Here is a 21,897-nt window from a genome sequence, read left to right on the forward strand (position 1 = left end):
CTTTAAAGTTGGTGATTATAAGTATAGAAACATTATACTGAAAAATATTCAGATATATTATTAAGTATATAAGTCATTTGAGAGTGTAGGGAGAGCATCTTGATTTCGTCATTTACAGTGCATCATGGGAGTGGGCGGAGTTGCAGAGCTCTTTTGACGTGACTTTCTGATTGGTGGATCTTACCTCAGGATTGTGGGTAGTGTAGTTCTTTACCAGGAATTTAGCTATTAAACACTATAACGCAGTTAGTTATCACTATAACTAAGATAGTACTAATGTCTTGTACTATCGATTAACAACCTCAGAGCTCACGGTAGGTCTGTCTTTAAAGGTGTATAAGATATCGTTAAAAAATAATCAGTCAATGGAGAAAATGAATGGGATTTTTACCTCCAGAACAAGACTGTTGCACTCTATTGTAAAATAGCCATAACAACAAATAGTGTCTAACAAAAAGTTACTGTAACATATGATCTCTTGTGTCCTATTGTTTTTCAAACCATTATAATCCCAAAATATACATATCTTGTCAATAAACCTATGCATTTACTTGAAGTTTGAATATGCAATGCTTTTGAAACCTGATACAAACTCTTAACACAGTACAGTTTGTTTTGTCACATGTTCATCTGGTGCAATTACAGTGAAATATTTCTTATAATCTTTATACCTCCACAGAGTCATGCATTAGTTTTTAGTTAGTAATATATGTTTAATTAAAGCAAGACTGCTTATCATAAGTTGTTTTAACTGTACTTTACAGATTACTTTCTTTTACTTCAGAATGAATGATATTTTTCAGGCGAATGGCTCATGTGACCCTCTGTTTATCACACACATAACAGCATGTTTGAGAGTGTGTGTCAGCGTAGGTGCAGTATATATGAAGGAAATACTGCAGTCTGTTTGCTGTCACTCGGATCAAAGGGGATCCTGAAATCCTGCCGTTATGTGTTTATGAGCACAGATCATGTCTGGTATTGTTTGTGTTTTATGGTGAATTATAAAGCTGGTATATTTTAACGCTAAAGGGAAGTGCCTGTGTATCTCAGCGAGTATTGACGCTGACTATCACCCCTGGAGTCGTGAGTTTGAATCCAGGGTGTGCTGAGTGACTCCAGCTAGGTCTCCTAAGCAACCAAATTGGCCCGGTTGCTAGGGAGGGTAGAGTCACATGGGGTAACCTCCTCGTGGTCGTGATTAGTGGTTCTCGCTCTCAATGGGGCGTGTGGTAAGTTGTGCGTGGATCGTGGAGAGTAGCATGAGTCTCCGCGGTGTCATGCACAACGAGTCACATGATAAGATGCGCGGATTGACGGTCTCAGAAGCGGAGGCAACTGAGACTTGTCCTCCACCACCCGGATTGACATGAGTAACCGCACCACCACGAGGACCTACTAAGTAGTGGGAATTGGGCATTCCAAATTGGGAGAAAAGGGGGATACAAATAAATAAATAAATAGCTAAAGGAAAGTGAAGGTATGTTCTCTTATACCCTATTAATAAGATAAACTGTATTTGCAGCATGTTTTGTTTTAGACCATATAACAGAATGACTATAAACCTCAGTCTACACTAAAACTGTAGCGTGCTGAGCTGCTCATAAATTTAACTTGTTAAACTACAGTCAAGCTGCCCATTTGGAAAAGTAGTGAGCTACAACACAAATTAACAATAAAAAGTAGCTAACTGCATTGAAACTATTTAAGGGCGTAGTATCTGCTTTATTGAAAAACGAAATCCAAATTATAGAAATTATTTACAAAATCAGAGCAACATTAATCTAGTGCAGAAACAATGAAGATTAGGGTGAAAACATCAAGCTTGAAAACATAAATTGAAACGAAATGCACCATATAAGATAACAATTGACATGATTTTTTTGTTTTAAAGACATCTATCATTAATATACTGCCATACAAATCTCACTTGTTCGCAATACAATGTCACATTAAACTAAAAAAAAAAAAAGAAACAATGTAGTGTTTTGTAGTGCTACACTGCTACTTGTCGTTGAAAACTGCAGAACTACTGTCACAATACTGAAACATAATGTTGGAATTGTCACTACTTTTAGTTAGTTGCTCCTCAGCGCTGGTGAAGATATATCAGGAGGATGTTTGACTACATTGACTGTATATATGCTGTAAAACTGTCTCTCTTTTTGTCTGTCAGGTGCAGTACGTCTGCAGACGCCGCTGTTGTTGCCTAGGAACAAGCGTCTGTATGATGGATGTGAGACAGCGTGTTTTATGGATCACAGCGGTATGCTGGTGTCTCTACCGTATGATCTGAGGGTGAGAACAAATCAAGACCTTAAACACCATGAATGTGCTTCTTACCACACCAGTAAACAGTCAGAATGAGACTGTATGTAAATATATGCATACACCTTATTCATCTTTTAACAGATTTTGCTTATTGTTAAAGTGTCTCTGTTTTTCTCTCCTCAGCTGGCATTTGCCAGATTTGTTGCCAGAAACAACATTTCACATCTTAAAAGGTGATTTCATATTTCATGCATTACAGTCCAACAATTCACCACCGACCACTAACTTGTGTAGTGATAATATTTAATTTTTATGCATAAGAGAAATATGTAATAGAAACATCCTCATTATCAGTATATACAACAGTGGTTCATCTTTAAATAATACAATTACAGCTTTAATTTAGCTGCTGTGGCCATAGAGCTGATGAAGTTGTAGTCCAAAAACCCAGAAGATGATTTGCATTTTCAAGCCATGTATTCCGTCCGGATTGTATTATGGGTTTTTCATAATGCAGTTTTAGATACTGTATATATGAGTAAAACAAGGCCTGTGGTTAAAAGTATTTGAAGAGACATTCACGTTTTGTTCTAGAACATAAATTACACACAGTCATACCTCAAACATGAATTTTTAAGCCAGTATTTAAGAATTACTACTACCATGAGCATGTAAGCTACGTGCTTAATGGACGAATATTGGAGTCCTTATTTACTGACAGGTTAGCAACATGCATTTTTAAAAGACACAATTATGAAGATAAATTAGTGCCTAAAAGATTTGCATGTGTAGAGTAAGATTTATGAAAGCATAAATCAAATTGCAAGCATACAAAATAGCATGCACACATTACGTTTTGTAAATGTTTTTTTTTCTCCCCTTTTGCTCCCGGTTTGGAATGCCCAATTCCCAATGTGCTCTAAGTCCTTGTGGTGGTGTAGTGACTCGCCTCAATCCGGGTGGCGGAGGACGAATCTCAGTTGCCTCCGCATCTGAGACCGTCAATCCGTGTATCTTATCACGTGACTCGTTTTGCGCATTACCGCGGAGACATAGCGCATGTGGAGGCTTCACGCTATTCTCTGCGGCATCCACGCACAACTCACCACATGCCCCACCAAGAGCGAGAACCACATTATAGTGACCACGAGGAGGTTACCCCATGTGACTCTACCCTCCCTAGCAACCGGGCCAATTTGGTTGCTTAGGAGACCTGACTGGAGTCACTCAGCACGCCCTGGATTCAAACTTGCGATTCCAGGGGTGATAGTCAGCGTCAATACTCGCTGAGATACCCAGCCCCCAAGATTTGCAATATTTTAATGTTTTGCATAAGTGTAATTCATGTGTTGTGAAACTGTTCTTCATATTAACAGTAAAAACAAAAGTAAATTTGGGGGGTTCTGGGTAGCTCAGCGAGTACTGACGCTGACTACCACACCTGGAGTCGTGAGTTCGAATCCAGGGTGTGCTGAGTGACTCCAGCCTGGTCTCTTCAAAAATAATGACATAAATAGTTTTCATTTATCACTTAATGTCACACAAAGTCCAGTAAAAATAAAAAATCTAAATCAATATTCAGTGTGACCACCTTTGCCTTTAAAACAGCCCCAATTCTCCGAGATACACCTGGACACAGTTTTTCTTGGTTGTTGGCAGATAGGATGTTCAAGCTTCTTGGAGAATTTACCACAGTTCTTCTGTCTATTTAGACAGTCTCAATTGCTTCTGTCTCTTTATGTAATCTCAGACTGACATGATGTTCAGTGGGGGGGCTCTGTTGGGGCCATGACATCTGTTGCAAGGCTCCCTGTTCTTCTAATCTTTTCTATTTGCAAAATGTTTGGGTGTCTAAAATGTATTTTTCCTTTTGACACTAAAGCTGAAGATTTAAATAACCATCTTAAGACAAATGCTTTTGTGAAACATCTTATGTGCCAAAGACTTTTGCACAGTACTGTATATTGGAATATTTTCACCACTATAATTTACACTTTTGCATTAGTTTATTCCACACATGCAAATCTTTCTTACACGCTTTATAACTTTATTTATGCTTTCACAAATTTTTCTTACACGCTTGCAAATCTTTCTTACACGCTTGTAGCTTTATTTACGCTTTCACGAATCTTACTCCACACATGCAAATCTTTCTTACACGCTTGCAACTTTATTTACGCTTTCACGAATCTTACTCCACACATGCAAATCTTTCTTACACGCTTGCAACTTCATTTACGCTTTCATGAATCTTACTCCACACATGCAAATCTTTCTTACACGCTTGCAACTTCATTTACGCTTTCATGAATCTTATTCCACACATGCAAATCTTTCTTACACGCTTGTAGCTTTATTTACGCTTTCACGAATCTTACTCCACACATGCAAATCTTTCTTACACGCTTGCAACTTCATTTACGCTTTCACGAATCTTACTCCACACATGCAAATCTTTCTTACACGCTTGTAACTTTATTTACGCTTTCACGAATCTTACTCTACACATGCAAATCTTTCTTACACGCTTGCAACTTTATTTACGCTTTCACGAATCTTACTCCACACATGCAAATCTTTCTTACACGCTTGCAACTTCATTTACGCTTTCACGAATCTTACTCCACACATGCAAATCTTTCTTACAGGCTTGCAACTTCATTTACGCTTTCACGAATCTTACTCCACACATGCAAATCTTTCTTACACGCTTATAACTTTATGCTTTCACAAATTTTTCTTACACGCTTGCAAATCTTTCTTACACGCTTGTAACTTTATTTACGCTTTCACGAATCTTACTCCACACATGCAAATCTTTCTTACACGCTTGTAACTTTATTTACGCTTTCACGAATCTTACTCCACACATGCAAATCTTTCTTACACGCTTGCAACTTCATTTACGCTTTCACGAATCTTACTCCACACATGCAAATCTTTCTTACACGCAACTTTATTTACGCTTTCACGAATCTTACTCCACACATGCAAATCTTTCTTACACGCTTGCAACTTTATTTACTCTCTCACGAATCTTACTCCACACATGCAAATCTTTCTTACACGCTTGCAACTTTATTTACGCTTTCACGAATCTTACTCCACACATGCAAATCTTTCTTACACGCAACTTTATTTACGCTTTCACGAATCTTACTCCACACATGCAAATCTTTCTTACACGCTTGCAACTTTATTTACGCTTTCACGAATCTTACTCCACACATGCAAATCTTTCTTACACGCTTGCAACTTTATTTACTCTTTCACGAATCTTACTCTACACATGCAAATCTTTCTTACACGCTTGCAACTTTATTTACTCTTTCACAAATCTTACTCTACACATGCAAATCTTTCTTACACGCTTGCAACTTTATTTACTCTTACACGAATCTTACTCCACACATGCAAATCTTTCTTACACGCTTGCAACTTTATTTACTCTTTCACAAATCTTACTCTACACATGCAAGTCTTTTAAGCACTAATTTACCTTTATACACAACGGCTTCAGTATCCACTATTAGGTCTGACTGTGCGTAATTATGTTGTGAAACAAAACGGGAAAGTCTTCAAGTCATTTTCACCACAGATCTTATTTTCCTCGTAATTTGAAAATCTCTATTCTAAAAACCAATTCCTGAGAAGAACCGATGGTGAGTAGGCTTCCGCGTTTGCCTAGAAATTGACTTCATGGTTGAACAGCTCTATAGCAGAGTTCATTATAGACTTATTGCAATGTTAAATTACTGATAAGTCATGGTGTTTGTGACTGTAGGTACAGTATTGAGCGTGTTTTCAGGCCGCGTAAGCTGGATCGTGCACACCCTAGAGAGCTGCTGGAATGTGCATTTGACATCATCATTCCTATCAGTAACAGTCTGCTGCCGGATGCTGAAGCCATCTACACCATCTCTGAGGTCATACAGGAGTTCAGTGCCTTACAGGTAACACACACACACACACACACACACTACAGCTGTTAAAGGGGTAGTTCATTCATATATGGATGTTTCTTCAACTTCAGGCACTTTTAGTATTTTAGACTTCTTGAAAATAAAGTCTCGCTAAAACATTTTTCACTCTCTCACTAGTTTAATTTGTCTACTAACAATGTCCAACTGTGTGTGTTCATGCATCACAGGAGATTTATGTCATTCAAGTCATGAAAATTTCCACCACAGTGTAATTTCCAGCACATCTCAAATTCTGTAATGTGTTTAATTCTTGGACAAGGCTAAAACAGTCAAATCTATACATAAAGACATTTGAAAAGTACCAAAAATAAATGATGAAGGCCTGGTGAAAACTTTCCAATTCAGTGTTAATGAGACCTTCAGATAACAAAAAGAAAAAAAAGTTGAAATCTGTTTGTTTTAATAAAAATCAACTCTTGGAACATGTAAATGCCCGAAGTTGAAGAAACAGCCATGAGTGTGTGTTAAATGAGTGTACCATGTGTTTGGTTGTAGGACAGGAACTACATCATCTATCTGAATCACACCAGTCTGTTAAAGGCGGTTCTGCTGCACAGTGGAGTACCAGAAGACAAACTCACACAGGCCTCAAATATACTGTGTGACATGATGGTGAGACAAACACTAACTTGTGACATCACAACCATGGGCTCATTAACATATGACCGGCCACATTTACATATCACTCATCAGTATTCAGCAGCTTGACTCACCCTGAACCAAGCACTTGAAGAACTAGAAGTCTTAAAGAAAGGAAAACTGAGTGATGACATTTTAAGCGGCCCTCAAGGAACAACATAAATGGAAAAAGTGTCGAATAGTATTTCACATGACAAAATATGATTTCTATGAGCGGCAATTCAGCATGTGTCTTCATTCTGCAGGTTCATATAGTTCACTGTTAATAACACATGTTATTAACACATGCTTATGTTATGTAACTTGGAATGTATTTCTGTCTCTCTCTCACCTCCACACACAGAGTGAGAAACTGACTAAGCATGAAGTGGAAGCCAAATTCTGTAACCTGTCCTTGTCCAACAACAGCGTAAGTCACTGTCAGGAAACTATGAATGGCTGTTTTTCTCTGGCAGAGTACAAATCTTTCTTTTTACACTGGCCTTGATTTACAGATGATTGTGCATTGCAGAACTGTAAAGAAATGTTGAGAAAATTTGATTCAGATACAAACCTTGACAAGACTGAATTAAAACCACAGAGGTCCCATGGTCATGAAAACATTTTAAAATGGTGATTTCCAGGCTTGGAAAAAGTCAAGAAATGTCATGTACATTTTATAGTAAGGTTTTTTTATTTTTTTTATTCTCACCCAATTTGGAATGTCCAATTCCCAGTGCACTTTAAGTCCTCGTGGTGGCATAGTGATTCGCCTCAATCCGGGTGGCGGAGGATGAATCCCAGTTGCCTCTGCGTCTGAGACCATTAATCCATGCATCTTATCACGTGGCTTGAGCGCGTTGCCACAGAGACATAGCGCGTGTGGAGGCTTCACGCCATCCACTGCACCATCCGCGCTCAACTCACCACGCACCCCACCGAGAGCGAACCACATTATAGCGACCACGAGGAGGTTACCCCATGTGACTCTACCCTCCCTAGCAACCGGGCCAATTTGGTTGCTTAGGAGACCTGGCTGGAGTCACTCAGCACACCCTGGGTTTCGAACTAGCGAACTAGCGAACTCCAGGGGCGGTAGCCAGCGTCTTTTACCACTGAGCTACCCAGGTCCCCTCATTTTATAGTCAGTTTACATTTGTCTGGTTTAGAAATGTAGGACCCAATGATTTCTACGATACAGAAAACGCTGTGGGGGGGTCACTAAAGCCGCTGGCAAAATTAACGCTTATAATGGACAACACTCCAACCCCACCACCCCGCTCAGCAGATACATGGGGTGCAAAATTTTGTTTCGCATACACGCTCAGAAATGGGTAGCTGTGCCCCTGAGGTTAAGGGTGAGGTTAACTGTGTATTTACAGATGTAATTATATGCAGATACTTTAAATGCAAGTACAATGCAACAACATGTATGTACATAATAAGTACATTGTAGCAAATGCTTAAGTGCATAGTAGTTAAATACACCTGATATAAAGTGGGTCCGAAAGGTTTGGCAGCCCTAAAGCGAATGTCTTACATAGTCAGTTGCACTTGACTGTTTTAATGTTGATTGTGTGTGGTTATGTCAGTTACAGACGCTGTATAAGTTCATCGAGCAGAAAGGAGATTTGCAGGAGTTGATTCCTCTCATTAACTCACTCACAAAACAGAAGAGTTCAGCAGTCGCTCAGATGGCCAAACAAGGCCAGAAAGATCTAGAAGAAGTCCTCAACCTGCTGAAGAAACTGGGAGTTAAACTTCAGGTGGGATAGATGTTGTCTTTTTGCTAATATGTTTACTTAAATGTAAATGGTTGGCTGTATGAAATCAGTTTGGGTCTGTTCGGACTGGGTTGCGGACAGCACGGAAAAACAATGCAATGGTTTCACCCTAGTGAAATTTAGGCTGCCAAGGCTTCTCATCTGCAACATATTTTTGTGGTACGATTAAAGCTTGTTTTTCTCACAAGAGGAACGGAACAACTCTTGCCATTGATCTGCTTTGCTCTAATCTACTGTATCTCCGGCGAGCGCATTAACGGCCATATGAATTCTAGTGAGAATTTTCTAGTGAAAATCGCAATGGAGGAAGTCAAACCCCTCAAACAATAGACAGCCCGACATTAAAAACAGCAGTGAGGAACACATGCGCTATGCGGCAAAATAACATTCATCACTCTTACAATACTGTTTCATGATTTTACAGTGGTAACTATGATCTGACAAAAATGTATAAGATTAAATCTATGCTATTTTTTTATAAACACTATAATTTATTATTATTATGACTATCACACCTGGAGTCGTGAGTTTGAATCCAGGGTGTGCTGAGTGACTCCAGCCAGGTCTCCTAAGCAACCAAATTGGCCCGGTTGCTAGGGAGGGTAGAGTCACATGGGGTAACCTCCTCGTGGCCGCTATAATGTGGTTCTCGCTCTCAGTGGGGTGCGTGGTGAGTTGTGTGTGGATGCTGCGGAGAATAGCGTGAAGCCTCCACATGCACTATGTCTCCACGGTAACACGCTCAACAAGCCACGTGATAAGATGTGCGGATTGACGTCTCAGACGCGGAGGCAACTGAGATTCGTCCTCCGCCACCTGGATTGAGGCGAGTTACTATGACACCACGAGGACTTAGAGTGCATTGGGAATTGGGCATTCCAAATTGGGGAGGAAAAAAAAATTGACACTCTGTTCCGGGAAAATGGGTCAAAAATATGAATTACATCATTTTGCGCTAAGGGGCCTATACAAATTTTTGTCCTTTCAAATGCGCTCTAGAATGAGAATGTTCCTCTGTGTAAAACCACCTGCCTCTGACTAGCAATAGCAAATGATGGACGACAGCCTACTGGATGTTTTTGCTAAAAAAATATGTCAGCACAGACAGGGACTAAAAAACAAAATGTTTTAATTTAGGTTCGTTCTGAGCAAAAACTGTTTTTACATTCCAGTTCATAAGTTCTGCAGTCTCCTTTCCAAATGGTAACCGGTTAGAACAAAATAAAAGAACGGTTAATAATGTTCTTTTTTTTAATGTCAGTACTCTTCGCTAAGGGGTGTGTGAAATACCAGTTGCAGTGCTGCCAGATCTCACAAGAGAAACAAGCAACCCGGTCTGAAAAACAAGCCCAAAATAAGCCACTTGCCTCACCAACAAAAGTGAAAATAAGCAATAAAGTTTTTCCTTTTATCAGCATAGAAATCATAAGCATACATTTAATTAACAGTTAAGTATCATTTGATTCTGAGTCAAATCTGTATTAATGCATATACTAATATTATTAAATGTACTTTTGACCTCTAATAATGTTTTCCTTGTATCTGGATTAGTTGTGCATGTACAGTATATGTAGTAATTATATATAGTTGATAAAAAAGTCTTCATTCACTGAATGCAACATCCACAACGAGCGATTAGGCAAAGAAATGTGTGATGCAGCAGTTTCCTTCAGGATCAAAGCACGTTTCATTTTTTCGGGCAACATGAAGTGGTGTAATTCCCAAAAAATACTGTGAATAAACTCTTTGGCCTTTGGTGTCATGAAAAAAAATTATTGGATCAAAATTAACTGGTTATAACTGGTTACCAGCATTTAAAAAGAAAGTTTTCACTCTGGAACAATTGAAAATCACTTTGTTCCCGTTTTCGGTTACGTTCTGCTAAAAAATGTGTTCATTTTCGTTACTTGAACCGTTTTAAGTCCCTGAACACAGGAAACAAAACTGCATTCATCAAGCCATTTCATGGTGACTTTAATGTATGGTAATAATGTTCTGGTAAGTGTGTCTGCACTGGAATATTTTTGGCCTGTGTTTTTAATGAAAATAAATGATATTTCTGCCGTGTGGTTTGCAGGTGGTGGTGAATCTCGGTTTGGTCTATAAGGTTCAGCATCACTGCGGCATCATCTTTCAGTTCGTGGCGTTTATCAGGAAACGCAAACGCAACGTCCCTGACATTGTAGCTGCAGGTGGACGATATGATCATCTGGTAATATTGATTATTGATAATGATTTTATTTGAATAAATGCCTGTATATGCTGTTGTTGAGAAGCTGTTTTTCATTGCTATTTTTTTAATGTCAGGTCATTGAGTTTCGTGGTCCGACAGCGTCTGGTCCGGTACCGTCAGCAGTGGGCGCCAGTATCGCTCTGGATAAAATCTGCTCCGCTGTGGCGAACATGGAAGAACCGGTGCGTGTCACACCAACGCTATGTCTGAGCTAATTGAACTTTTATTTGCTTCCATGATGTGGTGTGTGTGTGGTGGATGAGTCTGTCATTGGGTCGTTTTCATGTTTTTTTTGTCTGTGTATCAGCCTGCGGTCAGCTCCTGTGATGTTCTGGTGTTTCCGGTGGGTCAGTCTTCTATGATCAGAGCGATTACAGTCATTCAGAAACTTTGGACTGCCGGAGTCTCGTCAGATGTCGTCTATGATGTGTCACAGGTCAGTCAGCACACACTGGATGTTTGTTGATTTGCGGTTTATTAGATGTGTGTATTGTGGAGTTTGACTCGGCACATAATGTAAAAGTACTGTATATTTCCCCCTTACATTTTTCTCTTGTTTTAGGCTATTTTCACAATTGATTTTATCTGAAGTTTAAAGACTTTTTTTTTACTCATGAGTTTGTCCCTTCTGTTCTACTTTTAAAAAATCCACACACCCAGAACAAATGTAAAGAATGCAAGCTGCACACATTTCTGCAGAGACAAGTAGCAGTTTTAATTACGCATTATTCTATAAGCAAATTAATACACGGATCAATGCAGCAAATTAGGCCGGATTGCTTTCGAAACAGTAGCGAATAATACTGGCATCCAAATGTACCACTCCCCAAACCCCTGCTTTCAAAACAACAAGTCAAGCTGAATTTGGGCATTAAACGCTGCACAAAAGCTGAAAATGCCCTTAATTTTACTTCTAGGTTCTGCAGAGGTCGTAAGTCCTAAATACAGCTTCAGTGTAATTATACTTAGAAGCAGACCGATATATCGGTTTTATTGATTAATCAGTGACAATATTTGCCTTTTGGAACTATCAGTAATCTATGCCAATAGTTTTTTTAGTTGTTTTTTTTATTCCTTTTTTTATTTTTTTATATGGTGGTCAGTACTGGAGGATTCTACAGTTCTTAAAACAGCGGCCACCAGTTATTTTTTAATGCAGATTTGGTTGTTGATTAGTGAATCAAATGTTCTAAATTAAAGCAAGGGCAAGTGGTGGTTGTGTAGTGGGCTAAAGCACATAACTGGTCATCAGAAGGTTGCTGGTTCAATTCCCCCACCACCATTGTGTCCTTGAGCAAGGCACTTAACTCCAGGTTGCTCCAGGGGGATTGTCCCTGTAATAAGTGCACTGTAAGTCGCTTTGGATAAAAGTGTCTGCCAAATGCATAAATGTAAAATGTAAATGTAAAACATTTTCTGACTATATGGAAATGTGCCCCATCAGCACATGCATTGTATTTCCAACTTAATATCTTTTGAATAATAATAAACCTGCTTCCTCATTAAACCTTGTCTGGTGAAATATCTATATTTTAAAAATTCTTCGTCTGGTGAATATATAAGCTACAAAAAGCTTAATTTGGTAAATACTTTAATATGGAGCATTGTAACAGAGCCAAGTCTCCATCATTTCAAAATAAGAGTGCCTGGTGTGTTTTGGGCTTTTATAGTTAAAAGTCCAACGTTATGCACCATCTTCATTTATAATTGGGATTTTGGTTGCACAATAAACTGCATCAGGGATTTTATTCATTTTGGACTCTTGTAGCCTCAGTATCTGTGCCTGTCATATTAAGATGTTTTAACATTCTATAAATCGATTTTAAAAACTTTCGGCTGATTAAACTGTTATCTGCCTTAGTTATCAATATCAGCAAAATCCACTAATATCAACCTCTTATTTTTCTCAGTGTGTTTAATAATGGTTTATGATTCTTCATTGCCATTTTGTTCTCTATTTTACTTTCATTTGTACATAGTACGATGGAAGTTAACACTGAATAGTTTTGTTTGGGATACATTATGCTCTTGATTTGAAAGGCCTTTTGATTGGTCTGAACAGTCTATTGTTAAAACGTTAACTCTTCTAATCTCGTATGTGTTCAGTTTAAAATGTGTGTGTGTGTGTGTTTGTGAGTGCATGTGTCTGTTGTAAATCAGTGTTGTGTGTTTGTGTTCAGTCTCAGGAGAGTCTTCTGGAATACTGCAGACAAGCTGGAATCACCTACATGGTACTGGTGTCTGATAAAGATGGACATTACCTGAAGGTAAATGACATCATCACCAGCGCAACACTGCGGCATCAGCTCTGCATCTCTTCTGTCAACAGTATAGAGGAGTAGAGTGATGTTGACATTCTCTTCCTTCAGGTGAAATGTTTTGAGAAAGACCGTCAGTCAGAGAAGAGAATTCCCGAGACAGAGCTGGTCGATCACTTCATCCAAAAGAGGACCAAACTCTCAGAAGAGAGAAGCAGGTGAATGACAAAAAAAGACAAAAGTGATAATGTTAAGTAGTGTGCGTTATTGTCAGGATAAAACTGAACACTCGTTTTGCCAAAGCAATGCAACTTATGTAAAATAACAAGTGCAAATGCAACATCCAGTTAGTATGGACAAATAAGATAAAACAATGATGTGAAAAAATTAAATAGCTATGCAGTGATATTTAAAAAGTACTAACAAAAGGAATAAATGATGAATGCAACATTAAACAAGTTATTAAAATGTATAAAGAGGAAAAATTAGACCATGTTTGCCAATAATTGTAATAAATATAGCTGCAAGTGGCAATCATCGGAGTCCAAGCAGGATTGTAAAAATGGGCAAAATTTGACCTAAATTACCAAGTTTGAAAGAACCGATTCTTTTAATGCTTTGGATACATTTTAATAGATATTTTGGAGCAGTTTGGAGGATTGTCTTCAGTTATAGCATCCCCTAGCATTGTAAATTGATTACATTTGGCATGTGTTATCAGATTGTCCTGGTGCCTGTGTGTACCAAGTTTTGTGAAGTTTGGACATTGCACTGTCAAGATACGGGCCAATTAGTCCTAGCACTAAACCTAAATCCAGCCCTAATTGGATTTCATTGAATTATAGTGCCCGCTATCATCATAAATGGATGAAATTTGGCATGCGTCCTTGGACTGTATTGGTAATAATGTATACCAAGTTTTGCAAAGTTTGGACATTGCTCTCACAAGATACAGGCAATCAGTCATTATGGGCCATGCCTGAAAATGTATCGGCTTAAATCTGATAAACAAATTGACAAATCAAAAATCAGAAAACAACTTCAAAATGTACGTAGACAGAAATTAAATCAGATATATACATTTTAATTGGCTTGACCCAAGGATTTAGAGAAAATAAAAATTCTGATTCTTGCACTTATGGTTCCAGAGTTATACGCGAAAATGTAAATGCACTAATAGTGGCAACTAGTGGCGGGCACATGTTATTTCACATGGCTGAGTATTGGGTGGTATTTGGGACCATTCTACCAAGTTTCAGATCCCTGGCCATAATGGTTTCTGAAGCCCAGATACTTTTATGGAAGAAAAAATATAAGGAGAATAAAAAGAAAATCTAGCAGCTTCGGTTGTTGGCCCCATGTTTACTACATAACCTAACAAATAACAGTCTCTCTCTGTCATTTTCCGCCCCTCAGGGAGATATCGGAAAGTGTTTCTCTACAGAATCCAAAGGCATCATTACTGGGAACCTCAGGTAAACTCTTTTCCTGCCTCTTGCCCTGAGTTGGGAAAATAAGTGATATTAACTTATAAAGTCAACAAAGCCTCTGAATATTGAGCCACAAAGTGGTTCAACTGAGTGTAATATTTCACATCACTTTTGGCTTGAGTGCTGGTCAAATTAGTCATGGCAGATATTAAATTAAAACCTTTTTGAGCGAAAATAAATCAAAGTAAGACTTGGCGAGCCCAGACATTTGATGAAGCATCAGATCGTTTTCGTGTGTTTGGCAGGTTTGTCTGAGTCACACGGGAGCAATGCCACAATGTCTGTGAATGTAAATCTCGTGACACCTGAGAAAATCTCGGCGAGTTCCCGCCGGAGGTACGAAACACAGGTCAGTATGATATAGTCTTTCAGAAATAACATCACATCTGACATGTGAAACGATCTCTGTTCCTCATTTTGCACCTCTAAGTGCCGTAGAGAATATACCTCACACATGCTTGATTATTTTATGAATTTTGCATCAATTCAAGAACTCACCCTTGCCATTTGTTTTTACACTCCATTGAGAAAGTTTCCCGCCGTTAATTGATGATGATGAGAACTCATGAGAAACATCCAGCGTTTGTAGAACAATCAATGTGTAATTTGGGCAACATTGATCACTCCTCTTGCTCTTGCCAGTATCGTAGTGAAGTCATGATTGGACTGTCTGATGATGAGCTGATGAACCCCTGCTGCTCTGCGCTCACCAATATTACATATGATGAGAAGTCTTCCGTTTCCTGTGCATTTGTATTATGATCATGGGAGAATTTATTCTGTGTTCTCTCTTTCAGATCCAAACACGACTGCAGAATTTAGGCAGCAATTTGCAGAACAAGAGCAATGACATCGAAGTGTTGGCCGTAAGTAGATGATGTCCTTTCCTGTGATCAGATCATCACTGATAGTAGATTGACATACAAGAAGGAATGGGAATTGTAAGGAATTTACCGGTTCCAGTCACGATTCTTTTAGTACGTTTGAGGAAGAACTATTTGGAAATAAGAAATGCAATTTTTATTGTTTTTACTGGTCTCAACGGTCTGTTTTCAAATGAGGAGATTATTTTAGATGTTTGCAGAGCAGATATAATAAATCAAAGATAAAAATACAAATGCAAAAGACGTGTTTACAGAGACGTGTTTTTAATGCCATTTCAAAGACTTTGTATCCCAGTATTTTTCTTTTTTTTTCATTCACACAATAGACTAATGAGATTTATAGATCTGGGATTTTCAAACTTTTTGGCATCAAGGATCCCTAACTATGATGATCCCATTGCGAAGGAGGGGATCCCTTTTTAATGAGATTTTAATTGTTTGCATATTTAATTAATTTGTGGTTTTGTTGAGAGCTAAGTCAGTCATCATTATTCCTATTGCTCATAGTGATTTGCTCAAACCTCTAACAGTAAGTATTAAATGTTCAGTGATTGAATGATCCCTCAAATCATGTGTGTTGTTGAGGAGAGGTGTCAAGTCATTTTTCATATATAGCGCTTTTCACAACACACATCGTTTCAAAGCAGCTTTACAGAAAATCATGCATTAACAGAAAATGAAACTGTAATATCTATAAAGTCTTAGAGTCATCATTGTGCAGTTTGATAAAAATATATTTGTAAATTGTGTCTTAAAATAAATAATTAAATAGTAAAATAATAATTGTGTTTAGAACCCCAGTGAGCAAGCTGAAGGTGACTGTGGCAAAGAACACAAAACTCCATAAGATGTTGATTAATGGAGAAAAATAACCTTGGGAGAAACCAGACTCAATGTGGGGGCCAGTTCCCCTCTAGCTAGGTGTGCTGTTATTTTACTGAGAGTTCACACTTACCATTTTCACCTGAAAAAAACACATAGGCTTACATTGAAGGAGAGACTCCAGTCAGATCTAGACACCAGAATATCACAGAGACTTGAGTGTTGAATTGGGCAACACTTTAACAATCACCCAGAACTGCATAGCAATTTACTAAAAAACACTTTAACACCTTAGCAACTGTACAGCAACACTCTAGCAACAAAAAAACAATGTACTAAAAACACTTACAACTTCTTAGCAGCTGTATTGCAACACCCTAGCAACCGTAAAGCAATATACTAAAAAACACAACGAACGTGTTAGCAACTGTATAGCAACACCTAAGCAACTGTAAAGGCAAACCCTAGCAACTGTACTGCAATGTACAAAAAACACTTACAACACCCTAGTAGCTATATAGCAATGTACTAAAAACCACTTTGAACATCTTAGCAACTGTATAAGAACATCCTAGCAACCATATAGCAACACCCTAACAACCGCACTGCAATGTACAAAAAAAAAAAAAAAACACAGCACCCTAGCAACTGTCTAGCAATGTACTTAAAAAAAACACGTAGAACATCTTGGCAAGCGTATAGCAACACCTTAGCAACCACATAGCATTGTACTAAAAACCACTTAGAACATCTTAGCAACTGTATAGCCACACCTTAGCAACCACATAGCATTGTACTAAAAACACTTAGAACATCTTAGCAACTGTATAGCCACACCTTAGCAACCATAAAGCCAGACCCTAGCAACAGTGCTGCAATGTACAAAAAACACTTACAACACCCTAGCAGCCATATAGCATTGTACTAAAAACTACTTTGAACATCTTAGCAACTGTGTAGCCACACCTTAGCAACCATAAAGCCAGACCCTAGCAACAGCACTGCAATGTACCAAAAACACTTACAACACCCTAGCAGCCATATAGTGTTGTACTAAAAACCATTTAGAACATCTTAGCAACTGTGTAGCAGCACCCTAGCAACCACATAGCATTGTACTAAAAACACCTAGAACATCTTAGCAACTGTATAGCAACACCCTAGCAACCGATAGCATTGTACTAAAAACACTTAGAACATCTTAGCATCTGTATAGCAACACCCTAGCAGCCGCATAGCATTGTACTATAAAAACATTTAGAACATCTTAGCAACTGTATAGCAACACCCTAGCAACCGCATAGCATTGTACTAAAAAACACTTCGAACATCTTAGCAACTGTATAGCAACACCTTAGCAACCGCACTGCAATGTACTTAAAACAATTATAACACCCTAGAAACTGTATAGCAACACCCTAGCAACTATACTGCAAAAAACACTTACAACACACTAGCAACCATATAGTAATGCACTAAAAACCACTTAGAACATTTTAGTAACGGTATAGCAACATCTTAGCAACCACATAACAATGTACAAATAACACTTACAGTATCCTAGCAACCGTATAGCAATGTACTAAAAACCACTAAGAACATCATAGCAATGGTATAGCAACACCCTAGCAACCATAAAGCCAAACGTTAGCAACCGCATTGCAGTGTACAAAAACAACATACACCACCCTAGCAACCAGATAGCAATGTACTAAAAAACACTTATAACATCTTAGCAACCATATAGCAACATCCTAGCAACCATATAGCAATCTACTCAAAAACACTTAGAGCATCTTAGCAACCATATAGCAACACCTTAGCAACCACATAACAATGTACTTAAAACACCATAGCAACCGCATAGCTACGTGCTAAAAAATACCTTAGTAATTGCACAGCAACACCCTAGCAACCACCAACAACACTACAATTGTGCTGACTTTTGCACAGGAAAGCACCACTCCCATTTTCCGCAGAAAAAGTCCACATTTTCCTTTTTTGAATTCCATTATTTGTGTCAGGCAGTTGTTGTTTTGTGTCTTTTTTTGGTTTTTTTGATCTCACTGTCATCTGTACCTCTGTTTTTTTTTCAAATATCAACGTTTTCTCTGGTTTTTCATGTCACTTTATTGTCACAGGAAATAGCAGCACCTCAAATGTTCCAGACAGTTTAAGAAAGATGACACAAACATTTGAATGTGTACAGGATGCATACAAAGAGACTCACATCACAGCTAGAGAGATTTCCTTTCACAGTTGAACACTGAATTCCACAAATACCTTCAGTGTAATTTTTACCCTGTTAATGCACATTCTCATCTCTCCTGTCACATTCTCTGCAGGTCGATCTGCCCAAGGAAACTCTCATCTACTTCCTGTCCCTGGAGGTTTGTGCCGCCCTCTATTATTATTCCCAGTAAATAAATCACATTCCTCTGGAAAAACTGTGAGGGAGAGCGTCTGCAGATGGGGATAAACTGGAAACCAGGGGAACTGTAGTGTTGACAGCAGGACGCAGGGTTTCAGGAATGCTTTCATTATTATGAGGGAAACCCCTCTCAATGAGTCACTTACACACAGGAAGAACAGTTTGTTCATTTAACTGGGCGGTAAAACACAATCGGTTGATCAAGGAACAAACACTGGTATTGTGTTGAATGATGGAATAGAAGTTAAACTAACAGAGCTTCGGTTATTCCACATAAAAACACCAGAATGAATAACTTGTTCTTGAGTTCATGTTACACGGGATTCATCTGTAGTGTGAATAGAAACACTATTGTGGTTTTAAAGTACAAACTCAAAGTTACAATACAGACCTGCAGGAAACCACACAAATTACAACACTCAAGACCTCATGAAACCATAAATTCTGGAAAAACCTGCCCTCACTTTCATTTGTAACATACATTTTCACAAGGGATCCACGGATATGGAAATGTTTTACATTCATAACACTGTGTAACAAATGTTTGTTTTTTTGTTTGTTCCTGGGTAGTAAGTATTATTTCCTAATTGCTTATGCCTCAAAAGTATAGAAAATGGCTTTTATCCCCCACAAACTTTGCTTTTGTGACCAGCATAGTGATATTTTGCAATATTTCCAATGAGAAAACGGGCGAATTTGTGTCTTTTCGTTCACATAAAGTCAGAAAAAACAACATATGAATCCAAATGAACATGTATTTATACTAAAGTAATGTTCAAAGCCGTGCTGGTCCATAATGGTAACCAGTACCCGTCTCTTCCCCTGACTCACTCGGTGCACCTCAAAGAGGATTACAACAGCATCAAGACCTTGCTGGACACCTTGAAGTATGATGAGTACGCCTGGGAGGTCATAGGAGACTTCAGAATGGGTCTGTCTTTGCCTTTGGGACAGCAGGGACACCAAGGCGCTGGCGGGACCGCAGGCGGGACCGGCCACAGCGGACCGAGTTCTCTGTGGGGAGGAACAACATCAAGTGGGAGCCACTGGTGGACCCCCAGAAGGCGCTGATGCCAACACTGCACATCAAATTGGGCTTTATGAAACAATTTGTCAGAGCTCTAGATAAGGAGTCGGCAGCCTTCAAGTACCTTCAAGACTTCTTCCTTAAGCTGTCTGAGGCAAAGGTCAAAGCCGGTGTCTTCGTCAGATAAAGAAGGATTTTTGGGAATAATAGCCATTTTCTATACTTTTGAGGCATAAGCAATTAGGAAATAATACTTACTACCCAGGAACAAAAATTGTGTTACATAGTGTAATTGATGGATATTTTTGTTTTATAATAACCGATAAGTATTTTTGTTTTGTCTGATAACTGGCGGTCCAAGTCATTTTCCATTACTCCATTCCCATATACCAAAATAAATTCTTAATGTGTCGTTTTCCAGTAAAAAATATCTAAACGTTACTAAAACCAGATAAATGTACTTGAGAAGCAAAATGACAAGATATTTTGTCTTGTTTTCAGAGAAATCTAACAACATTTTGTAACATTTATGCTTATAATATGCAGGGTTTGTGCAGGTCTGGGAAAAAAAAAGTCTTAAGTCTTAAATTGCTCTTTCGCAAATTAAGGAGCAACAAGTCTTAAATTCATAAGGTTATGGTATTAAATGTTGCACGAGGGATTGGTTTCTCATTGCGTTTAAGTCATTTTCAAGTGAAGAGTAATTTCTGAGCACAAATATCCCATACCAAATTTGCGGTCTCTAGGACAAACTCTGTAGTGCCACCATCAGTTCAAAAATTCACTTTTCTTTTGCATGAATCTTTTGAACCATTTGGCCTAGAAAATAAATATTGATGATGATACAAAAGGACTGCTTAAATGAATTATGACGTTTATCATTTATGTGCTACTATTCCTTCAAACTTTGCCTGATTTGCCATAACAATGGCTCAAAATAATCTCCAGACTGATCCGCACAGAATGAATAATACAGAACTTTGATTTCTGATTTTGATGAAAAGTTATGTTAACACAAATGAAGTTGAATCTCGGTAACAGTTTGCCGTATCGAAACAAAACTTGGTATGCTTCATCAAGACCATGATCTGAGGGTACATGCAAAGATTGGTGACAGCGCCACCTATTGGTCAAGAAATATGAAAAATGGCTATTTTTGCCTGTAACTTTTGAATCGTATCTCCTAAAATCATGTGTTTGGTGTCTATGGATTCATTGGGTCATTGAGGATTTCAACGATATCAGCCATTCTGCCTCTCTGGCATATTGATTTTAATCAAAAAGTTAAATATCTTTTGAATGCATTGCCAGATTTATAAGAAATTTGGTATGCATCATTAACTACGTTTTCCATCCAAGGATTTTTTGCCAAAATTTTTTAGCCCATCAAAATAAAGCTGATGGAAACGCAAATTATCTCGAAAATTTCACAAGTGTCACATAAACACATAAACTCTGTCGATACTTCAAATGTCACGAAAAACTGGTTTGGAAACACTTTTTGTCTAGAAAATTGGCATTAACGCAAAAATATAGTGTCACATGACAGAATTTACCCATAGTCGTTAGCCTGTGTTAATCATGACGACGGTATATATCCTTGAAAGCCAATATATTGTACGTGATTATGGATTGATCTGAACGGCATATAGATCTGATATTGCAATCATGACACTTCCAGGAGTGCCAACACAAATATCTCGTATCATGCACCTGTTATCGATAAGTGCAAGGAGAACAAATGAATGGCCACTGTTTGTGATTAATTTAATCGCGGTAGACATCAGTTTATTTATTAAAGTTGCTTTTCCACACCGTTCAAAATAATAGACGGCAGTCACGGAATTAGACCAAAATACAAAAAAACATATCATTTCTGTGCAAGATGTTTTAAATTAAAAATAAATACATAATACTAGGAGAAAAGCTTCAGTGTGCTTTTTTGGAACACTAACATATAACACAATTATATACAATTATTGTTTATACTTTTGAAAAAAAAAATAAAAATACTGGCAAAATTCCCTGTATTAAATAAAATAAATGACCAAACAAAAAAAAAAATATTTTTAGACCTATATGTGCCTTTTCTTTAC

General features: G+C 38.1%; 1 protein-coding gene across 2 annotated transcripts in view; it reads left to right on the forward strand.

Annotated features, from left to right (window-relative positions):
* The window catches only part of eif2ak4 (eukaryotic translation initiation factor 2 alpha kinase 4), a 56,401-nt gene that overhangs the window by 28,958 nt on the left and 5,546 nt on the right, over window positions 1–21,897 (forward strand). For both annotated transcript variants that reach the window (XM_051645837.1, XM_051645838.1), the window contains exons 23-37: window positions 2,177–2,298; window positions 2,455–2,504; window positions 6,056–6,224; window positions 6,750–6,866; window positions 7,237–7,302; window positions 8,465–8,638; window positions 10,734–10,868; window positions 10,964–11,071; window positions 11,197–11,325; window positions 13,070–13,156; window positions 13,259–13,365; window positions 14,564–14,622; window positions 14,883–14,986; window positions 15,435–15,503; window positions 18,689–18,733. In XM_051645837.1, the coding sequence (XP_051501797.1) occupies window positions 2,177–2,298; window positions 2,455–2,504; window positions 6,056–6,224; window positions 6,750–6,866; window positions 7,237–7,302; window positions 8,465–8,638; window positions 10,734–10,868; window positions 10,964–11,071; window positions 11,197–11,325; window positions 13,070–13,156; window positions 13,259–13,365; window positions 14,564–14,622; window positions 14,883–14,986; window positions 15,435–15,503; window positions 18,689–18,733 (1,541 nt within the window). The remainder of the gene's footprint in view (window positions 1–2,176; window positions 2,299–2,454; window positions 2,505–6,055; window positions 6,225–6,749; window positions 6,867–7,236; window positions 7,303–8,464; window positions 8,639–10,733; window positions 10,869–10,963; window positions 11,072–11,196; window positions 11,326–13,069; window positions 13,157–13,258; window positions 13,366–14,563; window positions 14,623–14,882; window positions 14,987–15,434; window positions 15,504–18,688; window positions 18,734–21,897) is intronic.

Source organism: Myxocyprinus asiaticus, chromosome 20 (genome assembly GCF_019703515.2).
Source record: "Myxocyprinus asiaticus isolate MX2 ecotype Aquarium Trade chromosome 20, UBuf_Myxa_2, whole genome shotgun sequence".
Classification (NCBI taxonomy): Eukaryota; Metazoa; Chordata; class Actinopteri; order Cypriniformes; family Catostomidae; genus Myxocyprinus; species Myxocyprinus asiaticus.